General features: G+C 58.9%; 2 protein-coding genes across 3 annotated transcripts in view; one reads left to right on the top strand and one right to left on the bottom strand.

Annotated features, from left to right (window-relative positions):
• Positions 1–9,770, top strand: part of TMEM259 (transmembrane protein 259) — a 36,151-nt gene extending 26,381 nt beyond the window's left edge. For both annotated transcript variants that reach the window (XM_038772700.1, XM_038772699.1), the window contains exons 5-11: positions 664–786; positions 1,170–1,270; positions 6,208–6,265; positions 6,634–6,717; positions 6,903–7,035; positions 7,473–7,572; positions 8,928–9,770. In XM_038772700.1, coding sequence (XP_038628628.1) covers positions 664–786; positions 1,170–1,270; positions 6,208–6,265; positions 6,634–6,717; positions 6,903–7,035; positions 7,473–7,572; positions 8,928–9,662 — 1,334 coding nt within the window. In that variant the 3' untranslated portion in view covers positions 9,663–9,770. The remainder of the gene's footprint in view (positions 1–663; positions 787–1,169; positions 1,271–6,207; positions 6,266–6,633; positions 6,718–6,902; positions 7,036–7,472; positions 7,573–8,927) is intronic.
• Positions 9,771–11,894: 2,124 nt separating this feature from the next.
• On the bottom strand, positions 11,895–21,228 carry GRIN3B (glutamate ionotropic receptor NMDA type subunit 3B). The gene is given in 11 exon segments (XM_038740130.1): positions 11,895–12,960; positions 13,313–13,377; positions 13,775–13,939; positions 14,163–14,314; positions 14,531–14,646; positions 14,804–14,949; positions 15,216–15,599; positions 16,761–17,430; positions 17,653–18,245; positions 20,790–21,086; positions 21,088–21,228. Coding segments are annotated over 11 exon segments (3,054 nt in total). The 3' UTR covers positions 11,895–12,635.
• Between the last annotated feature and the right edge of the window lie 698 nt (positions 21,229–21,926).

The raw sequence follows: 21,926 nt of genomic DNA, 5'->3' as shown, positions 1-21,926 counted from the left end.
CCCCTAGACAGTATGTTTGCCCATGTAGAGGGCGGCATCTGCCCTCGGGCCCCACAGCACAACTCGGAGTCGACTGTGTGACTTTACATTTGGTCCTGCCACTCTCCAAAGTGCTCCTACCCCACTCCTGGGGTGGGGGCCGGTGCCAAATTAAAGCCTTTCCCTCTTGGTGACAGGCTTCTCCCCCAGTCACCAAATCTAGGAGGAGGCTGATTTTCGCCACACCAGCCGCTTATCCAAATGGAGGCTCTCCCTGATCCATCCTTAAAAGGCTTGACCGGCTGAGCTGAAGTGGACACCTGCCCCAGAGTGCCAGGCCCCATTTGATATCATCCTCCAGGACCTCTGGCACCCTGAATTGGCCGGGGTCCCTTTAGTCTGAACCTCCTGCTTTCTACTGGGCAACTTGAAGGGAAGCTGGGGTCTGGTGGGGAGCCAGGGACATCTGAGCTTTGGGTGAAGACTGACTAGCCTAGCCCCCCTGCCCCAGGTCACAGTCACTTCAGGCTTCGATTCCCCAGGATCTCCCGGGACTCTCCCATCAGACTTCCCCTCAGGGTCTCCTTCTCTCCCGCCTGACCTCTGCTTCAGAAGTCACAGTTTTGTGTTCTTTCTCCCTCTTGCTTCCTTCTCTCTCTCTCCCCCTCTCTCCCTCTCTTCCAGACCCCTCAAGAGATCAGTGCTTTGGGGACCGATTTAGCCGCCTGCTCCTGGATGAATTCCTGGGCTATGATGACATCTTGATGTCAAGCGTGAAAGCCTTGGCAGAAAACGAGGAGAACAAAGGTAAAAACTCCCCAGGCAGGGGTTCTTTTCCACAGAAAATGGTGTGTCTGGGTTGGGACAGGGCTGGCTGGATGCTGCAGACTGGTGGCGGGGGGATCGCTTCAGTTTAGATCCCTCGTATCAGTGGTATCAGCTGAACAACTCCTGAGTCCAGGATGCTGGCGCTATTGGGTGCCTGTCGCCATGAATAGCATTGTTGCCCAGGAGATATTCAGGAGCTGAGATGGGGCTACGTGAAGAATGTGGCAGTTGTTACCTGTTTCCCCTTTAGCGATCCCCATCTTTTCTTCTCCCTTCTCCCCTGCCCCATGGCTTCGGGATGGCCGGCTTGGTAACCAAGCCTAGAGCCAGGTTATCTGACCTGTCTCCTCCTCCTCCTGCAGGTTTCCTCCGCAATGTGGTGTCTGGGGAACATTATCGCTTCGTCAGCATGTGGATGGCCAGGACGTCCTACTTAGCAGCCTTTGTCATCATGGTCATTTTCGTAAGTGGGGAGATGACACCTCCCTCCTTGGGGTTTTCTTTCTCCCTCCCCTCTTCCCCCACCTCCAGCTGATTCTGGTCAGTAGATTCTCCAGTTGAATCAGATAGACTGGGATTGAAAGTTCCTTGGATTTAAGCCACATGCCAGAGTGACTCTAGTGATACACCAGAGGTATGGCATCATGTACTCCCTTCATTTGCAAGAGAGAGAATGTCTCTCTCCTCCTCCATCCCTCCCTCCCTCCCTCCCTCTCCCTCTCTCTCTCTCTCTCCCAATGACTGATTTAGCTCCCCGGTGGCTAGGGAGAGTGTGGAGGCGGCAAACAAGTTCATTCATTCGATCGTATTTATTGAGCGCTTACTGTGTGCAGAGCACTGTACTAAGCGCTTGGGAAGTCCAAGTTGGCAACATCTAGAGACGGTCCCTACCCAGCAACGGGCTCACAGTCTAGAAGGGGGAGAAAGGCAACAAAACATGTGGACAAGTGTCAAGTCATCAGAATAAATAGAAATAAAGCTAGATGCACATCATTAACAAAATAAATAGAATAGTAAATATGTACAAGTAAAATAGAGTAATAAATCTGTACAAACATATATACAGGTGCTGTGGGGAGGGGAAGGAGGTAGGGCTGGGGCGATGGGGAGGAGGAGAGGATAAGGGGGGCTCAGTCTGGGAAGGCCTCCTGGAGGAGGTGAGCTCTCAGTAGGGCCTTGAAGGGAGGAGGAGAGCTAGCTTGGCAGATGTGCGGAGGGAGGGCATTCCAGGCCAGGGGGAGGACGTGGGCCGGGGGTCGACGGCGGGACGGGTGAGAACGAGGGACAGTGAGGAGGTTAGCGGCAGAGAAACAGGGGGTGCGGGCTGGGCTGGAGAAGGAGAGAAGGGAGGTGAGGTAGGAGGGGGCGAGGTGATGGAGAGCCTTGAAGCCAAGAGTGAGGAGTTTTTGCTCACTGCGTAGGTTGACTGATAGCCACTGGAGATGTAGATTTGGGTGTCATCAGCGTAGAGATGATAGTTGAAACCGTGGGAGCGAATGAGTTCACCAAGGGAGTGAGTGTAGATAGAGAACAGAAGGGGACCAAGAACTGACCCTTGAGGAACCCCTACAGCAAGGGGATGGGAGGGGGAGGAGGAGCCCGCAAAGGAGACTGAGAACGAACGGCCGGAGAGATATGAGGAGAACCAGGAGAGGACGGAGTCTGTGAAGCCAAGGTTGGATAGCTTGCTGAGGAGAAGGGGGTGGTCCACAGTGTCGAAGGCAGCTGAGAGGTCGAGGATGATTAGGATAGAGTAGGAGCCGTTGGATTTGGCAAGAAGGAGGTCACTGGTGACCTTTGATAGGGCAGTTTCGGTGGAGTGTAGAGGACAGAAGCCAGATTGGAAGGGGTCAAGGAGAGAGTTGGCGTTGAGGAATTCGAGGCAGCGGGTGTAGACGACTCGTTCAAGGAGTTTGGAAAGAAATGGTAGGAGGGAGATAGGGTGATAACTAGAAGGGGAGGTGGGGTCAAATGAGGGTGTTTTTTTTTTAGGATGGGGGAGACGTGGGCATGTTTGAAGGCAGAGGGGAAGGAACCAGTGGAGAGTGAGTGGTTGAAGATGGAAGTTAAGGAGGGGAGGAGGGAAGGGACGAGAGATTTCATAAGATGAGAGGGAATGGGGGTCAGAAGCACAGGTGACTGGAGTTGCACTTGAGAGGAGGGAGGAGATCTCATCTGAAGTTACTGCTGGGAAGGATGGGAGAGTAGCGGAGAGGGTTGAGAGCAGGGGGGTTGGAGAAGGGGGAGGAGTGACTTTGGGGAGCTCAGACCTGATGGAATTAATTTTACTAATGAAGTAGGAGGCCAGATTGTTGAGGGTGAGGGATGGAGGAGGAGGAACAGGGGGCCTGAGAAGGGAGTTAAATGTACGGAAGAGCTGATGGGGATGATGGCATGGGTGTCAATAAGGGAGCAGAAATAGTTTTGTCTGTCAGAGGAGAGGGCAGAGTTAAGGCAGGAAAGGATAAACTTGAAGTGAACAAGGTTGGCTTGGTGTTCAGACTTTCGCCAGCAGCGTTCAGCAGCTCCAGCATAAGAGTGAAGGAGGCGGACAGTGGCAGTGATCCAAGGCTGTGGGTTAGTGGTACGAGAGCGGCGAAGGGAAAGGGGAGAAGCAAGTTGAGTTGAGTAGATAGGATAGTAGTAATCTGGCCATCAAGACTGTATAGAGGGGAAAGGGCGGCGAAGTGGGATGTGATGTGCTGAGAAAGACGGATGGGGTTGAGAGAGCGAAGGTCTCTGTGAGGTCGTAATATGGATTTACAGGGGAGCGGAGTGTGAGTGAGGAGGCAGGTGAGAAGGTTATGATCAGAGAGAGGGATTTCAGAGTTGGTGAGGGTGGAGATAGGAGATGTAGCTGTAGGAGATGATGAGGTCGAGGGTGTGACCAAGTTGGTGAGTGGGTGAGGTGGGGTGGAGCAGGAGGTTGGCAGCGTCAAGGGGAAATAGAAGGTGGGCAGCAGAGAAGTCACTAGGGACATCCATGTGGATGTTGAAGTCTCCGACGATCAGAGTCGGCATGGAAAAAGAGAGGAGGAAGGTGAGAAAGGGGTCAAAATTGTTAGAGAAATTGGGGGGTAGATGACAGCTACAAGAATCTGGAGCGGGTGGTGGAGGCGAATAATGTGGGCTTCAAAGGAGGGGAAGGAAGGGGGAGGAGGGATAGTGCGAAAGTGACATTGGGGAGCGAGAAGGAAACCTACATCATCTCCTTTTCCGGTGAGTCTGGGGGAGTGGGAGAAGAAGAGGCCTCCACTGGAGAGAGCAGCAGAAGAGACCTTGTCATCCGGAGAGAGCCATGTTTCAGTTGGGCGAGGAGACGTAGAGAGGTGGAAAAGAATAGGTCCAGGATGAAAGGAAGCTTACCTATAATGGAGCGGGGGTTCCAAAGGCCACACTTGGCAGCAGTTGTGGAGGGAGGGGAAGGGTGGGGAGGGTTTGGATTGGGATGAGTTGGCGGGGGCCTGGGTGGGGAGAGGGGGAAGAGGGGTTTGGATGAGAAAGGAGAACTGGGATAAGGGGAAGGGGGGAGCGGGAGTACTGGAAGGGAGGAGTTGAGGGTTGGTGCTGGTACAGAGGGATCCTGGGGTGGGGGAAGGGAGGGAAAGAGCTGGGTGGGAGAGGGGAAGGAAAAGGTGGGGAATGGGAAGGGCGGTTGGGAGCAGGGGAATTGATAGTTCATGGTGAGGTCAGCAAGGTAAATGACAGCACAGTGGAAGGTTAACAATTAAAATGCAGTAGCAATATAAAATAAGTAGGTGATATCACAGAGGGTAGTTAACAATTAACATGCTGTGGCAATAATAAAGTAAGCAGATGATGATATGACAGAGAGCAGATAACAGTTGACATGCGATGTCCTTCCCTTAAAGGTGACATTGTGTGACTTGAGGGCCAGGTGTTAGAATTGGACCGTCCTACCTCCCTTTTCCCAGTGGGCCTAGATCATGTAGTTTTGGTCTAAATCCCCCACTTGTTCATGTTCTGCTCTTCCCGTCCCTCTGCGCTCTCCCCACCTCAGCTCCCCCAAGCCCTTTGTGCAGGCTGTCAGGCCAGGAAAACTCTGACATCGAGGAGGGGAGGTCTTGTGCTGCTTGATTTGTAAACTCCTTGAGGGCAGGGACATGTGTCTTGTGTCTATGGTAGTCTCCCAAGCGTTAACACATAGTTAACATAATGTACATATAGTAGGCGTTCAATAAATACCTTTAGTTGATTGCTGTACTCTAGCTAAAGGTTGCTGTGCAGGCAGTTCCTCTACGTAGCCCTGTGGACTGTCAGCCATGGCCAGACTCAGCATTTTGAGTCTGATCAATCAATGTGGTATTTTTTTGAGCACCTACTGAGTGCAAAGCACTTTGCTAAGTGCTTGGGTGAGACCAATCGAAGGAAGATACATGGTCCCTGCCCTCGAGGGTTTACAGTGGAGGAGTTAGACAAAAAGTGTTTTATAAATAATGTAAGCAAGAGGAAGAATGAGGTTATGACAAGAAGTACAGATATGTCAGGGTGTATTGACTGGATATAGAATTAGAATTGAGTATACAAGTAAACATACCTATACCAAAGTTTTGGGGCTAAGCAAAAAAAAATGCTAAAGGTGGCTTGGGGTGGACATGATCTGGGGTATTGTGAATGAATTAAGTACAGCTTCCTGGAGGAGGTGGGGTTTTAGGAGGTGCCCATATGCATTATAGGAGACAGTATGGCTTAGTGGAAAGAGCAGGAGTCAGGAGGACCTGGATCCTAGTCCCGACTGCTCTGCCATTTTCCTCCTGTATGATCTTGGGCATGTCACTTAACCTCTCTGTGCTTCTGTTTCCTGACCTGTAAAATGGGGATGATAATAATAATAATGATGGCATCTGTTAAACGCTTACTATGTGCAAAGCAGTGTTCTGAGCGCATAATAAGTGCTTACCAAATACCATGACCATCATCATAACATTCTCTGCTCACAACGAGCTTACAGTCTAGAGTGGGAGGGGGTTCCAAGCTGGAGAAACAGGGTGAGTGAGGGGATGGAGGTGGGAGATTCGAGAGGAAAGCGCAGCTCCAAGGTCCGCTTAGGAGGAGCCAGGGCGAGGCCGTGTACCAGGGTGGTAGCGATATGGGCAGTTAGAGGCGGGCCATCCAGCACCCCTCTAAGGTTTCCTCCAGTATCCCCACATGGCTGGCTCTAGCTTCTGTGAATATTTCCAAAGCCCTCTTGAGCCTAATTGGTGGTGCGCAGAGCTTTTCAGGGTTAAACGTGCTGTCTTCTTTGCTGGCCCCTCAGCTTCTCGCAGCTCTCTTCTCTAGGCAGAGGTGTGGAGGACCATGAGCACAATCTCCCTGTGCCACTCAGCCCGGAGCTGGGTGTCCCCACCTCGGGCTAGCATGGGTGTCTTGTGCTTGCAGACCCTGTCCGTCTCGATGCTCTTGCGCTACTCCCACCACCAGATCTTCGTCTTCATTGGTGAGTGCCAGGAGGTCGTGCCCAGCTGATCGGACCCCCGGTGCCCACCTCTCTCTGGCCGGGGTGAGGGTGGGGACAGGGCACGCCTCAGATCGGGGACCTCCGTGAAGAGCGTCACCGATCCCCCTCCCGGGGATGCCGGGTGAGGCGTTTCCGTCCATGAATCTGTGTCTCCCTCTTGGGTGGAGCTGACATGGCAGACTCCGGGAACTCGAGAGTCTCCGCCATTGCCGGGAGGGGCGAGCTGTTAGCCGCCCTCCAAGGAGCCCGACGGCTCTCCGTGCTGCTGCTGGGGAAGCCGAGACTGGGTGAGCAGGCCCTGGGTGACCGGCCGGGGGGGGGTGTGCCTGCCCTCTGTCGCCCTGCAGTGGACCTGTTACAGATGCTGGAGATGAACATGACCATTGCCTTCCCCGCCGCACCCCTGCTCACGGTCATTTTGGCTCTCGTCGGTAAGAGCTTCGGCTTACCAGCCCCCTGGCCCCCACTGCCCCGCGTCCTATCCCGGAACCTCGGGAGCGTGGGCCGAAGCGACCCGTCCCCCGACACACACGCACCTCTCGCTCGGCTGACGGTCCACCAAGGTAGCAGTCTCCCCTGACCGGACGTGTGTCCATCCCCTCCACCTCCCTGGCAGGTATGGAGGCCATCATGTCTGAGTTTTTCAACGACACTACCACTGCATTCTACATCATCCTGATTGTGTGGCTGGCTGACCAGTATGATGCCATCTGCTGCCACACCAACACCAGCAAGAGGCATTGGTTGAGGTGAGCATATGGCACTCTGGGACGGAGATCTCCCGCCCTGCGCGAGAGCCAAGGCCCGCCTGGCCCTGTCTAAACGGTTTCTTCCTCTTGGAGTTCCCCAGTGGCCCCCGGCATCCTTGCTCCAGTCAGTCAGTGGTATTTACTGAGCGCTTACTGGGTGCAGAGCACTGTCCTAAGAGAATACATTAGAGTCGGTCGCCCGATCCTTGTTCTCCACTAGCTTATAATATACTTCAGTTGAAGGGAAAGGGTGAGGACATCGTTTTTCCTGTGCCCCTAACCTTTGACTCTTTCTGCTACTTCTTCATCCTTTTCTCTCTGGGCCCTGGACATGATTTCCTTCCTCTCAGTTAGGGGTTGCTCCTCTCCCAGCCTGGAACCAGGGATCAGGTCATGATCCTCCACTCTTCTCCCCACCCCTGTTGTCCCCGCTCCAGATTCTTCTACTTGTACCACTTTGCCTTCTATGCGTATCACTATCGATTCAATGGGCAGTACAGCAGCCTGGCACTGGTCACCTCATGGCTCTTCATCCAGGTAAGTGGCCGCCGCCACCACCCCCCTCCTGGACTTTTTGGGTCTTCTTTACTCCACTGGGAGAGCGGAAGCGCAAGCCGCAGGGGGCTGCCTCCTGCTTCAGGACGGTTCTTAAACGGACAAGACCGTAATGGTCTCCGGGGATTCCCATCCTGGAAGCCGGCCGCCCGGCCCAGACTAGCCCCGGCCTCGGTTGGGCTGACTTAACAGCCTCTGCTGTTTGCCCTCCCAAGCCTGCTCTGGGAGGTCCTGAAAGCAGAGGGCCCAAAGGGGTGTGGTGAGAGGGCCAGGGCACCTAAGCCCCAGAGCAGGCTGGCCAGACCTGTCCCTCAGATCAGAGGTAGGGTTGGAATTGGATGGGGTTGGAGGGGTGGGGGGGGATCAAGGAGGGCAAGGGCAGCATCAGTCTTGAGTAGGGAATTGTGGAATAGCCCCACATCTTCTATTTCGCTGGCCTGCTGTTGCTACTGCCGAGGCTTTTGGTGCTGTTCGTCAGTGTGCTTTCATGGGAACCCCACAGGCCTGAGAGTCAGGATGCTTGGGAGATGTAAGGCGAGAGTCCCTTAACCTCTTTGGACCTCCATTTCCACTCCTATCCCTCCCTACCTCCCGGGGCGGGTCACAAGGGTGAGACTGAGATGACTGATGGGCCAGAGCGTAGAAAAAGCCAGTCTACCAGTTCCAGGTGGTCAGGTCCCCACTCTCCACCCCTCAGAGCATCCCACGTGATGGGGCTGTGCTGGGTGGTGTGTCGGCTGAGGAAGGTCCCTCTCTGCCCTGTACCGTGGCACGGCTCTCTCCTGATGTGTGGTGGGTAGAGCATGGGCCTGGGAATCGGTGGTCGTGGGTTCTAATCCCGGCTCTGCCCCTTGTCCTGCTGTGTGACCCTGGCAAGTCACTTCGCTTCTCTGGGTCTTTAAAGTGGGGATTGAGACTGTGAACCCCATGTGGGACAGCGACTGTGTCCAACCTGATTTGCCTGTATCCACCCCGGCGCTTAGAACAATGCCTGGCACACGGTAAGCATTTAACAAGTACCACAACTATTATTATTATCATTATCATCTTTGAGGGGGTGGGGAGTCACATCTATCCTCTGGCCTCCTCAACCCAGCCATAGTTTTACATTGAAATTCTGTGGCTGGGTTGCTGTTGCTTGCTGCCTTTGTTACTTTGAGGTATTGCCTCAAATTCCCTCCGCCCCCCGAGAATTGGGCCCACCAACCTGTGACTTTAAAGGAGCACTGGAAGTCAGACGGCTGGGAGCCAAACAAGCCGTGCGGGAGGAACCTCGACTGGGGGCGTGCGGCACTGGCAGAGCTAACCTGGAGGTCCCTCTCCCCTCTCCCTTCTAGCATTCCATGATCTACTTTTTCCATCACTATGAGCTGCCGGCCATTCTCCAGCAGATCCGGATTCAAGAGATGCTGCTACAAAACCAGCAGCTGGGCCAGGGGACGCAGACCACCCTCCAGGATAATCTCAACAACAACACTACGGCCGCCCCCGCCGGTGGCCGGCGGCCCCTCCTCGGGGCAGGCCCCTCGGAGACAGGCAGCCCTGCTTCCCTGCCCCCCGGCGAGGGGCCCTCCACGGCCATCTCGGCGGGGGGCAACATGAACTGGGTGGCTGAAACGGCTGCCATCATCACAGATGCCTCGTTCCTCTCTGACCTGAGTAGCGGCCTCTTGGAGCGGAGAGCGGTCCCCGAAGCCCTGGCCAACAGCAGTCCCCTTCCCGCCGCCAGCCTGGTGGCCCAGATCCGAGTCAGTGAGAACCCGGAGGCAGCCGTGAGCTCCATCACCATCGAGGTCACTTCGACAGCACGGGCGGCCCCGCCCGGGGAGCCGCCGCTCGCGGAAGAGGGTCTCCCCACCCTCCTCCCAAGCCCGGCCGCCTCGGCGCCGGACCTCGGCACCGGAGCCATGGAAGGCAGCCTCCTGCAGCCGCACCGGCAAGATCCCGACTTGGACCAGCAGCAGGGCCAGGTCCCCGAGCCCTCCAAGCAGACTGGCCCCAGCTCGGTGGACACAGACAGCATGGCCTCTGCGGGAGCTCTCTCAGCAGCCGAGTCCAGGAGCCCGTCTTGAGGGATCTTTGGGTTTGGGGGGCTTCCCCCCCTCCGCCACCCCCGTCCAATGGGGCAGGAACAACCCATCTCCTTTCTAAAGTTTGGTTCTTTTTCTGCCTTGCTCAGACTCTTTTCTTTTTTCTTTTGTGGTATCTGTCTGAGGGGGGGGGGGGAAAATGCCAGGGCTGCTGCCGAGAGTCTTCCAGAGGCGAGGCACCCCACCATCCCGGTCCCCATCTCTCTTCTCTTCCCCCTCCCTTCCCCCCAGTTCCCCACACCGACACCTCCCAGACTCCTGCTCCCCTCTGGCTACCTCTGCAGCTCCCCCAGCTTCACGATTTCCCCCCTGCCCCCCGATCTTTTTCTCCAACGGTTTGAAAGCTGCTTTTTCCCGCCTGCCCCCTCATCCCCAAGTCAAGCCTCTGTCACTACTGCTGACTCGATCTCCTTTTTTTTTTTTGATTTCCCTTTAACAGGGTGAGGCAGAGGCGGGAGTAGGGGACGCAGATGGGCTAGAAGCAGGAATGATCCCCTCCCCTTCTTTCCCAGTAGCTGGGGAAATTGCCATTTGACTTGCTGTGGGTGAAGAAGGTTAGGAGCCAGCGGACGGCAGAGCTGAGTTGATGAGTCAGTGTGATTTTCAGGGAGCCCCCCAGTCTGCCCCTTCAGCTCTGCCCTGCTATGGTCCTGGGTCTCAGAAAGAGCCCTTCTCCTCTGCACCCCTCCCACCTTACCCCCACCCCCAACCGAGGCTTGCCCTCCCATGCTTCTGAGGGGGAGAGGAAAGCCCCCAGTTTGCTCCTTGCCTCCCTACCCTCAGCGAGGGGGAAGATATTGCTACCAATGGGGCCTGGTCCCCGTGGTCAGGCAAAGAGGGTGGAGAGACTAGCCCCTGGCAGGCATTCTTTTCCTCCACCCCGCCACCCCTCAAGCTGGGAACACAGGACACAGGGTCTTGGCTGGGCTGGGCTCAGATATCAAGGTGTGAGTTTGGCCAGAGCCCAACAGGTGCCCCTTTCCCGCTTTCCCGTTCCACCTTCTTCCCCAGCTCCCAGCTTGGTGCTCTGTCGTCTCAGTGCCTTTCCCGGTGACTGTGGGCTGTTTCCCCTGCGCTCCCCTGTTTCTTTGTGTGATGCTAGTGACAAAGCAATTGTGGAAAGAGTTAGGAGGAATCCTCTACCCCTGTGAGTCCATTCCCCCTCCCCCCCCCCCCGCCGCCTTCTTCCCAAAGTCCGTGCCCTGAGCCATGCCCAGAGCCTGGAGCTTGTCTGATTCTTGCCCCTTGGAGGTTTCTCTCCCTGCCCCCAGCCCTGCCTGCTAGCTGAAAAATGAGGTTGTGGCTTCAGACTGTCTGGCCCAGGACCAGACTTCCCTGTGAGGAAGCCTCTGCCCTTCACAACTTGCAGTCCCTGGTGATTAAGGTGGGGTGACCCTGCTTAGTAATAATAATAATGGCATTTATTAAGCACTTACTATGTGCAAAGCACTGTTCTAAGCACTGGGGAGGTTACAAGATGATCAGGTTGTCCCACAAGGGGCTCACACTCTTAATCTCCATTTTCCGGATGAGGTAACTGAGGCCCAGAGAAGTTAAGTGACTTGCTGAAAGTCACACAGCTGACAATTGGCGGAGCTGGGATTTGAACCCATGACCTCTGACTCCAAAGCCCGTGCTCTTTCCACTGAGCCACGCTGCTTCCCTAGTAGGACCCGGCTCTCCCTCTGCCCCACCAAAGGTAGTTCTGCTGTGGTCCTGGGGGGTAGGGGAGAGTGTTTCTGGGGTAAATAAACACGGTTCAACAGAGATTGGACCTAGTGCCAGGGGCAGGAGCCGAGGGGCCCCTTTCACCGAAGGACCCAAGCAGCCCGAGGGGGAAGCCCAGTGTGGATATGCTAAAAGGAGGATGAGCAAAATTAGAAACCAAATCATGTCCCAGAATGAAGAGTTCATTCTGTCTTATTTAATTGTGTTTGTATATATAATAAATTGCCTAACTGTTGCCCTCGTGACCGCCGCTGTTGCTGTTGTCCGAGGAACCTTCACCTACCAGTGCCTGCCCCTGGAGGGTCCGTGGTGGGGGGGCTGGCTGGGGTCCAGCTCAGGAAAGGGTTGAATGCCTAGCGTACGCTAAAGCCCAGGGCCGAGTACCTACTGTCATAGGTACTGCGTTCTTGTCTTCCCCCTCCTTACCACTTTCAGGAGGGCAGGTAGGGAGACGGGTTTTCTTGCCAATGTTTTATTTACAGGGTTTAAAAATACATTTCTCCTTATTTAAGTTACCTCTGCCACCTAACACCCCCTGCCCCAAGGAGTGGGAGCAGGTGTGTATGTGTGTCTGCACATGTGCCCATACAATGTGGGGGTGGGGCACACGTGATCCCATTCACATATCCATGGGGGGACCTAATCTAAACCGGCCTAGCCTCAACAACCCATCAACTGGGGAGGGGGAATGGTCCACACCGACCGGGGCAAGATGCATGCGTGGTGCCTTTTTGCTGAGTGTGAGAGGGCAGGGTAGGGCTGTGTTCATGCAGAGGGAGAAACCTGCCATTTCACAGAGCCCTGGGTGCTGCCGCGGGGGGGATGGATGACCGCAAGTACAGCTCAGCTAGACTCCCCTGCCTGCGCCTGCTGATGCCTATTAGGGCCCGGGTTCCCCTGCGGACTAGGGAGCAGCAAGGCTCCCGCAGGAGGCACAGTAGAGCTCAGTAGCACAGAAAGGGGCTAGGGTGTTTCCAATCAGAAAGGATACTGAGCAGAGCCGGGGCCCAGGCTGGGAACAAGTTAACAGCAGGCCGAGACCAACATTGGGCCAGCAGCCTCAGGGAGCCAGCGGCAGGGGGTTGGACTGGACCCGTTCCGTCAGGGGTGCCCACACCTGGCTCCCTTTCCCCCACCCTGGGGTGGCATGGGGCCACATTTCAGCCCGGAGATCCCAAGTCACTGGCCGTTGGTCACGCAACAGATTTGGGCGGGAGCCCAGCCCAATTACCTGTCCTCGCTGGGCTTCTGGGACAGTGGGGGCGGCCCGGAGGTCAAAGAGCCCAGGCTCAGCTCCAGCTCGCTCTTGCGCCGCAGAGCGACCCGCAGCTGCTCTCGCATGCGCTGGATGCTCTGCTCCAGCTCTTCCAGCTCACCGGCGGCCCCGGCCGCAACCCGACCGTTGGCACAGGACCACCCTGGCTCTCCCGCCGGCTCTCCCTGGAAACGGACGCGGCGCTCCTCCCGGACTACTGCCCGCCGCAGGTGGGTCCAGCCACGCTGGTTGCCCGGCCTCGAGGGGCCGCCGGGCACTGGCTGTTGGTCGCGGCACCTGGGATGGGACAGGCCAAGGCCTGAGTGGGGACTGGGGATGCAATCTGTTGGGGGGGGGGGGGGGGGCCCATTGGTGATGATGATGGCATTTATTAAGCACTTGTGTGCAAAGCACCAGGCTCCTCGTGTGGAGGGAATCTGTGACAGGTGGCCCCTCAGTCCAGAGAAGTGAGGGGTTTTAATAGGAACAAGCAGAGAAGGTAGCCAGTTCTACTTTGGTTCCTGGTTTCCCGTCAGGTGGAGACTTGCCCCCACCCCCCACAGCCAGTGCCCTAGCCCTCAGCTGCACGTTGGTCCCAGGAGAAGCTGCCACCATCCCTACTTACTTAACCACTCTGGCCCCCACCTACCTTTTCTCCAGCCCCAGTTGTGGTTTCTGCTCCTCCAATCCTGTGTTCAGTGCCCGGTGGATTTTCTGAGTGAGAGAGGTGGGGGGTGGGGAGGGGGATTTGCTATCAGAGGGGGTGGAATGGATGGGTTGGGGGGGAAGGGGACCCTGGGGCAGCTTCCCTCCTCCAGGGCTACAAGAGGACAAATTAGCTCTGGCTCTGGGCTAGGGCAGGTGGGAGTGAATCCGGGGCTTTGAGAAGAGCCTGGAGTTTCAGGGAAGGAGGGTGGAGATGGGGACTGGAGGCCTTTTCTAGGCTGAGAGGCTTGGGGCTGGACAGAATGATGTTCCTCTCTAAGGAGTCAGGGTGGGGTGGGATGGGGACTGTGAATCGAACAGAGGACCAGGAGCATGGATGGCTCTCCTGCTCCTGCCCTAGGCCCAAGGCTGGCCTCGGTTGGAGGTTGGGGGAAGTGCCCTTAACCTGGCTGGTGTGGAGCCAGTACTGCAGCTTGTCCCGCTTGCGGATGTGCGGCAGGACCAGGTGGTAGAAAGCGTGTTCGCCCAGGGAGGTGAGCAGAGAGCCACAGAGCCCAATGCACAGCAGCACAAACAGCCCCGAGAAGTGGTAGATGCCCATCTGCAGGGTCTGGGGGCCAGGAGACACGGTGTCACCCTCGGCCAGCCCCACCGAACCCCCCCCCACGCCGCGCGGCTGCCTAGGGTTCCCCCGGCCCCTGGCTGGCCCCCGTGCTCCGGTGCTGGAAGCGGAGGATGCCCATCCCACCCATAGGCAGCTTTAGCCAGGTCCTCCAGTGCCTGTGCTCACCGTCCCCCACAACCCCCGTGCGGGCTCCCTCCCAGCTGCCCACCTCTGTCACAGCAAACACCCTCTTGCCACAGGGCACCATCTTGTACCACTTGTCGTGCAGCAGGTCCATGAAGCCAGCTGACTTGTAGCGGCTGATGAACTCGGAGAGGTTGGAGGTGAGGGGGGAGTTCTGGGGCAGCCCGATCCCATAGCCTGGGGACGGACGTGAGAGTGGCAGGCTGCGCCTGTGGCCGCCCAGCCCCCTCTGCCTCCCGCCCCCGCCGGGTCAGACGCCACTGTCCCATCACAGGCCCACACACCCCAGCTCTGCCCTAGGGGGATCTAAGCCTCCCCTCCCACAGCAGTCTCGTTGCCCGATTTCATCTCTCTCCCCTTCGCCCAGCCTGGCCCTCCCCGCCCCAGCCTGACCTTCGATGGCGAAGGGCTTCCCCACAGTGAGCAGTTTGCAGTCGGCGTCAATCGACACCTCGTAGTCCAGCAGCGACTTGTCCATGATGAAGGCGTTGAGTTTAGGGGGGTCCGTCCTGTACCCACCCCCCCACGGGACACGGCCCCCAGTCACCCACCCTGCTTCTCCCGTCCCCACCCTCCCCTGGGGCCGAGCCTCGCCCTGGGGCCACCCAAGCAACCCCAGGGGCCCAAGAGGTCAGACAGCTCCCTGGGAACCCGGCCCGGTCTCACTTGAGCATGGTGACCCCGACAGGGGTGGTGGGGACGCCGTGTCGCCTCATGTAGTCGTACATCTCCGGGAAGCTCTTCTTGATGTAGGCCTCGGCGCTGCTCTCCCACACCGTGCCAAAGCGGAAGCCCTGGGAGGGGTGGTGCAGCTGCCGGGCGGGGGCGGAGGGGGATGAGGGGGGCGGGGGGGGGAGCTGAGGCCACAGAGCCGGCCCCCGCCCCAGAAACCCTCCTCCCTCTCGGCTCCCACCCTGCGCCCACCTCTGGGTGGGGAGGTGGCTTCTTCCCCCCCCATCAGCAACGCCACCCGAGGCCGTAGGGCGGGGGGGGGTCTGGAGAGACCCAGACGAGAGAGGGTTTGGAGCTTCCCCGCCCGGCCCGCCCCAGTCCCCCAAACGGGACTCCCAGGCTGGACCTTGGGGTCGTGGATGCCCGACAGCTCCTCGAAGGTCTTCTCCCCGACCATGACGGCGGCCAGGTTGGCCGTGTAGCTGGATAGCACCAGCAGGCAAAAGATAGCCCACAGGTTCATGAGAAAGCGGCCCGTGCAGCACTTGGGCGTCTTGCTGGAGACGGTGCGGCCGAACAGGATGGCGTAGCACAGGTTGAGGGCCGAGGAGTAGGAGAAGATCTTCATGCGGTTGCGGCCGTGAGGGGTCATGCCGTAGGGGCTCTTCCACTCGTACAGGGTGAGGAAGAGGGCCGTGAGGTGCAGGGCCACAAACACGCCCACCCACATGGTCCAATGCAAGGGCCACATGAAGGCGCCGATGGGAGAGGCCGTGTCCCGGGTCCGCACCTGCCGGCGGCAGGAAGCAGCAGCCTCAGGGGCTGGGCCGCACAGGGCGCCGCACCGGGTGGGCACGCGCCGTATCGATCGAGCGATCGATTGATGGATGGCTGCCTCCGGGACGCCCAGCTGTTGTCCATCTCTGACTTCTGGCCTCCTGACCCTCCCCGTCTCGTCCAAATCCCCCAGCCGGTCCCGGGTTTTCCTCTTCTCCAAATTACGCTCGGTCCCGTCCCCCCCAACCCACTTCCCCGGCTCAAGACTCCTTAGAGGACCCCTCCCCCTCCACCCAGCCTTCCCACAGAAAGCCCACCTGGCTCCAGGCACGTAAATCCAACCGGGAGCGAGCAATTGCTCAGAACGCCGGGATGCCACGTGCGGGTTTCCGTCAACCGTGTCTAGGTCTCTAGGTCCCTGTAGCGTGGACCTTACTCTCAATTACGGTAGAGCCGTCCACTTAGGGCTACGGCCTCTCTCGGGAGCTTACAGAGCCAGCAACTGCTGCTCAAAAACTACCCTTGGGCAGGCGCTTGAGAAGTGAAAGTAGGGGCTGGAGGGGAGACTGAGAAAAAGGCTGAGAAATGGGTGCTCAATCGCCCGCAAGACTCTATTTTCCTCATTTGGCCCCTCTTCCCCTTCAGGCTGATCTCGCATCCCTGCATCCTGGGCGCACTCCACTCGATCAGTGACAACCCTAGACTCGCCCAACTGGGAGAGACCCCCACAGAGGGCAGCCAGTCAAGTCCAGCCCCCAGGAGGATGAACGTTTCGAGATAGATGGTGACACTCCCCCCCCGCCCAGCCTCCGAATTAATGGTGTCCGGGGACAGGAACTGCCTCGCCCGGCCGATCTTCCTCCTGCCTCGCCTCTGTGCCCATATGAGTATGTGGGTGTGTGGGGTCCTACCTCCCCCATCAGACTGTCAAGCCCTTTGAGGGCAGGGGTCTTGTCTTCCCGTTGTCCCGTCTGCCTCACCCGCTGCTTCCCTTCGGGAGGTAGAGCCCGTTTTCCCGGCTCTTCCTTGGAAAAGCCAGCCCCCCTGCTCCCTCCCGGGGTGGGACAAGGCGTGGGGAGGGTCGGGTCGAGTCTCACCCACACCAGTGCTCAGCCCTCCCTCCCCGCCACCGCCCCAATCCCTCTGCTGGCGCTGCCACCCACCCACGACTCACCAGGATGCCCAGGCTGGTGGAGAAGAAGGGGCTGGTGAAATCCATGACCTGGCTGCGAGCCGAGTTGATGCTAAAGCTGGTGACCGCCATGTGGGCAGCGCCCGCCAGCAGGTCCCCAACCAGCCCCGTCCAGCGTCCATTCTTCCAGGCCCCATACTTGCCATCACCCACGATGTAGAGCTCGAAGTCAAAGGGCACGTCCTCGGCCAGCTTCTCCAACAAGTCAATGCAGTAGCCGTAGCAGCACCGGCGGTAGGCGCGGGGCACCGTGCCGTTGGCAGCCGCCAGCTCCTCGAACAGGGCGTCCAGCGCTGCCGAGTCGTTGGTGCCCGGGTCCAGGCACAGCTGGCCGGCCGGGCAACTGCCATCCTCGTCGGTGTCGCGGGTGAACACGAAGGGGTGCTCCACCAGGGTCACCACCCGGAGCTTCATGCGGACCCAGCTGCCCTCCGCCGGGGCCCGTCGGGGTGCGGGCGGGCCGGGCCAGGCCCTGCCCTTTTCGATGTCCAGCTGCCCGTCCCTCCAGCTGCCCACCGTGACCCAGGTCGGGGTGCCCACTGAGTCGCGCAGGAGGCTCCAGATCTTGTAGTGGCGGTGGGTGCGGATGAGAGAGTTGCCCGTCACCCGCACGGGTCCCGTGAGGCCCTGGAAGGAGGTGTTGGCCAGGAACCTGGGGAGGGGGGGCGGGGGGCAGCAGGGCATCAGCGGGGAGGTGGGAGGGACGGATGCTAGAGGCTTTCTGGGGGTGGGCCCAGGGAGAAAGGGGCCCCCGCCTTGCCGGGACGGCCCCACCACCAGCTGCCCCCTCCCTAGTGGACTAAACCGGGAAATCGGGGTGGTCGGGGGGAGAGACCACCGTGCCACCACGCCACGGCCCCTGGCACCCGCTTACCGAGCCAGGTACTGGCCCGATGACTCTGGGCCAGCCAGCCGCGGGTCGTTACAGTTGACCATGGTCGGGAGGAGGGCCAGGTCCGGCCGGACTTGGGCGGCGCTGGCCAGAGCTCGCCCCACCAGCTCCACCGCGTCCTGCACAAAATCCTCCAGCGGGGGACGGCCCACCTCCCCAAAGGCCAGCAGCCCTGGGGGCAGCTCGTCCGTGGCCAGCTCGCCCACCCCCAGGGGGGAGCCCAGCACCCAGGGCATCTCCGGCAGCCCCGCCGCCCGGGCGGCTCCGAACACCAGCCGGGTCCGGCGGGCATCGCAGCCGAAGAGCAGGACTGGGGCCGGGGCATCCCGCAGCACCGCCAGGCGCCCGCTGGCCTGGGTGGCCAACCCGGCCCCGTCCTGCCGGCCCAGATCCAGCACCAGCCGGGGGCCCAGGCCCGTCTTGTCCGTCCAGAGGGCCAGGAAGCCCCCCGGGTCCCGAATGCGGCACAGCACCAGGGCAACGTCGTGCCACTCGTTGGCCCGCAGCACGGACAGCAGCACCTCCACCAGCGTCTCCAGGGGGCTGCCCCGGTCCAGCTGCAGATGGAACGGGTTCTGGGGGGGAGGGCGGGGAGCAGGTCGGTAAACGCTGGTCTGGGGGCGGGCGGGCGCTCTCCGTCTGCTCCCCAGACCCCTGAGAGGATAGGAAGGCCCCCTTCTCAGGCTCAAGCTTTGGGGAAGGGCAGAATTCCCCAGCCGTCGCTCCCTCCAATCAATCAATCAATCGTATTTATTGAGCGCTTACTGTGTGCAGAGCACTGTACTAAGCGCTTAAGAGGTCCCTCCAGAGGTTCTTCAGTTTTCCAAGCCTTGACCCGAAGAGGGAGCCAGAGACGCGTTTGGGGACAGGCCGTCCAAAAACGGGGAGAGGGCCGGGGCCCAGGTTTGGGGGGAATTAGATGGAGACCTCCCCTCAAGGTTAGAACTAAAAAGGTGTCGGAAGTCGGGCAGCCTCAGAATGCATCACACCCCCAAACCCGCTCCCCATTCCCTGCACCTCCAGGCTCAGAACACACAATCCATCGGATGGAGTGGAACGGAGATCCTAATCAGGAGGCCCAGAAAGCTCCTCAGCTGGGCCTCAGTTTAGCGCTCCTCCCACTTCTCCCCGTTTCCGTCACCCCACCGCCTTTCCCCCTAGCTGCTTGATTGAGAGGAAGGGGAATGTGGCCCAGATGAGTAGGGTGAAATGTTGATTTCACACATGCTACTCCTGAGGTGAGGGAGGGTGCCAACTGGGAGGGGGCAGGAAATGCTGTTTCTTATTTACAGGACAGCTTTAAAGTAGGAGGCCCGAGGTCCAGATCGGAAAGCAGTCGCTGACCCCTTTCGACCTCCTCTGGGCGTTCAACGATCAGGGGGGATTCTGCCAGCAAGGCAGATCGCCAGGGTCTGTGGTCTCCCCGTGGCCGTCGGGGGCCAGGTTGGGACCGACCCGTCAGGCTCAGTTCTCCAGCGCCAATGGCAGTCTGGGGCCTCCGTGTCCATTTAGCCCCCACCCGCTCTTGTCCCTCTGCGGGAGGATGGAGTCAATCAATCAACCAATTGTATTTATTGAGCGCTTACTGTGTGCAGAGCACTGTACTAAGCGCTTGGGAAGTCCAAGTTGGCAACATATAGAGACAGTCCCTACCCAACAGTGGGCTCACAGTCTAGAAGGGGGAGACAGAGAACAAAACCAAACATACTAACAAAATAAAAGAAATAGAATAGATACGTACAAGTAAAATAAATAAATAAATAGAGAGTCGTGTTCTCCGGGGAGACTGGATTAGGATGGAGTGACTGGAAGTGGAGAGGGTGGAGTACATTAACACCCCCCCCCCCCCCAAAACCAGATCCAGCTCTCCTCGCCAGCCAGGGTTCACCCCATCCCTCACTCCAGAGAGCCCTCGGGATGGCCACGAATCTACAGCTGGAAATTCTTGGGAATCAGGAGCTCCCCTCCCACCCCACTCCCCATCTCCTCGGCCTGGCGCTGCTTCCTACAAATCACCCCCTCGCTTCTCACGAGGGATTGGGTGGCCTGATGATGGGGGGGGGGGGGGTCCAAGAGTATCCTGGGGGAGGACTGGGGGGGACGAAAAGTGGCGGCCGTCACAGGAAACCCAAGATGTTTCCCAGTTTGTCTGAGTCACAGAGGAGGATGAAGGTGGTGAAGGGAGAAGGGAGGGACGGATTGGAGCCTGGGTCTTTTCTCCCCCCAAACTGTTGCCTCTCACCGCTGGCCCTTACTGGATGCCCCCGTTGCTCTTTCTGCCTCCCAAGATCAGACCCCTTCCCCTCCCTCTCACCCTTTCCACCCCACCCCAGGGTCCCGCTCCACTCCTCCATGCAATTCCTCTCGTACAGCCCCCTCCCCGGGTCCGGGACGCTGGGGCTCTGCCCCTCCTTCCATCATCAATCGTATTTATTGAGCGCTTACTGTGTGCAGAGCACTGTACTAAGCGCTTGGGAAGTCCAAATTGGCAACATATAGAGACGGTCCCTACCCCACCAGTGGGCTCCCAGTCGAAAAACCGCCGTGGTGGGCGTCTTATTGAGCGCTTACTGTGTGCAGAGCACTGTACTAAGCGCTTGGGAAGTCCAACTCGGCAACATATAGAGACAGTCCCTACCCCACCAGTGGGCTCCCAGTCGAAAAACCGCCGTGGTGGGCGTGTTATTGAGCGCTTACTGTGTGCAGAGCACTGTACTAAGCGCTTGGGAAGTCCAACTTGGCAACATATAGAGACAGTCCCTACCCCACCAGTGGGCTCCCAGTCGAAAAACCGCCGTGTTATTGAGCGCTTACTGTGTGCAGAGCACTGTACTAAGCGCTTGGGAAGTCCAACTCGGCAACATATAGAGACAGTCCCTACCCCACCAGTGGGCTCCCAGTTTAAAAGCCGCCGTGGTGGGCGTGTTATTGAGCGCCTACTGTGTGCAGAGCACCGTACTAAGCGCTTGGGAAGTACAAGTTGGCAACATATAGAGACGGTCCCTACCCACCAGTGGGCTCCCAGCCGAAAAAGCGCCGTGGCGGGCGGACTCCGGGGAGTCCCCCCGAGTTTGGGGTGTACGGGGGGGGGGGGGGGGGCGGGGGGTCCGGGGCCCTACCGGGCTGCCGAGGGGCAGGCGCTGCTCCAGCTCCAGGACGCTGAGCACGGGGGTCTCCAGGCTGCCGGCCAGAAAGTGCAGCTGCAGCAGCTCGGCCCGGCTGGCCGGGAAGGCGAGCACGGCCGCCACCCCCGGCGCCAGCAGCGCCCGGCACAGCCAGCCGGCCAGGGAGGCGGGGTCCCGGCGGGCCCCCGGGGGCGCCCCGGCCGCCACGGCCAGGCTCACGTTGTAGGGCAGCGGGGCGGCCCGGCCGGCCCGGCCCAGGGCGGCCCGCAGCCGCGCCTGCGGCCCGCCCCCCGCGGGGGAGCAGCGCGCCCAGCCGCACCGTGCCCCCGAGCCGCGCCAGCGCGGGGCAGGGCTGCGGGTGGCCGCGCCCGGGCCCGGCCAGCAGCCCCAGCCCCAGCCCCAGCCCCAGCCACACCGCCCGCGCCAACTCCATCCGGAAACTGGGCGGGCCGGCCCAGGTGCAGCGGAGCCCAAGCGGGCCCCGCCACCCACCCTCAGTCGGCAAGCCCCGGCCTCGCCCCGCCCACGGGCCCTCCCTCCCTCCCCTCCATCAATCGATCGTATTTATTGAGCGCTTACTGCGTGCAGAGCACCGGGCTGAGCGCTTGGGAAGTCCAAGTTGGCAACACAGAGAGACGGTCCCTACCCGACAGCGGGCTCACGGTCTAGAAGGGGGAGACAGAGATCAAAACCAAACATACTGACAAAAGAAATAGGATAGATACGTACAAGGAAAATAAATAGAGTAATGAATCACCAATCGTATTTATTGAGCGCTTACTGGGTGGAGAGCACCGGGCTGAGCGCTTGGGAAGGAGAGGTTGGCAACATCGAGAGGCGGTCCCTACCCGACAGTGGGCGCCCGGTCTAGAAGGGGGAGACAAGAGAACAAAACCAAACACACTGACAAAAGAAAAGAAATAGGATAGATACGTACAAGGAAAATAGAGTAATAAATCATCAATCGTATTTATTGAGCGCTTACTGGGTGGAGAGCACTGGCTGGGCTGAGCGCTTGGGAAGGAGAGGTTGGCAACATCGAGAGACGGTCCCTACCCGACAGTGGGCTCACAGTTTAAAAGGGGGAGACAGAGAACAAAACCAAACATACTAACGAAAGAAAAGAAATAG

Source organism: Tachyglossus aculeatus, chromosome X1 (assembly GCF_015852505.1).
Source record: "Tachyglossus aculeatus isolate mTacAcu1 chromosome X1, mTacAcu1.pri, whole genome shotgun sequence".
Classification (NCBI taxonomy): Eukaryota; Metazoa; Chordata; class Mammalia; order Monotremata; family Tachyglossidae; genus Tachyglossus; species Tachyglossus aculeatus.
The sequence above is the reverse complement of the archived record's forward strand: the minus strand, read 5'-3'. Positions and strand labels throughout refer to the sequence as shown.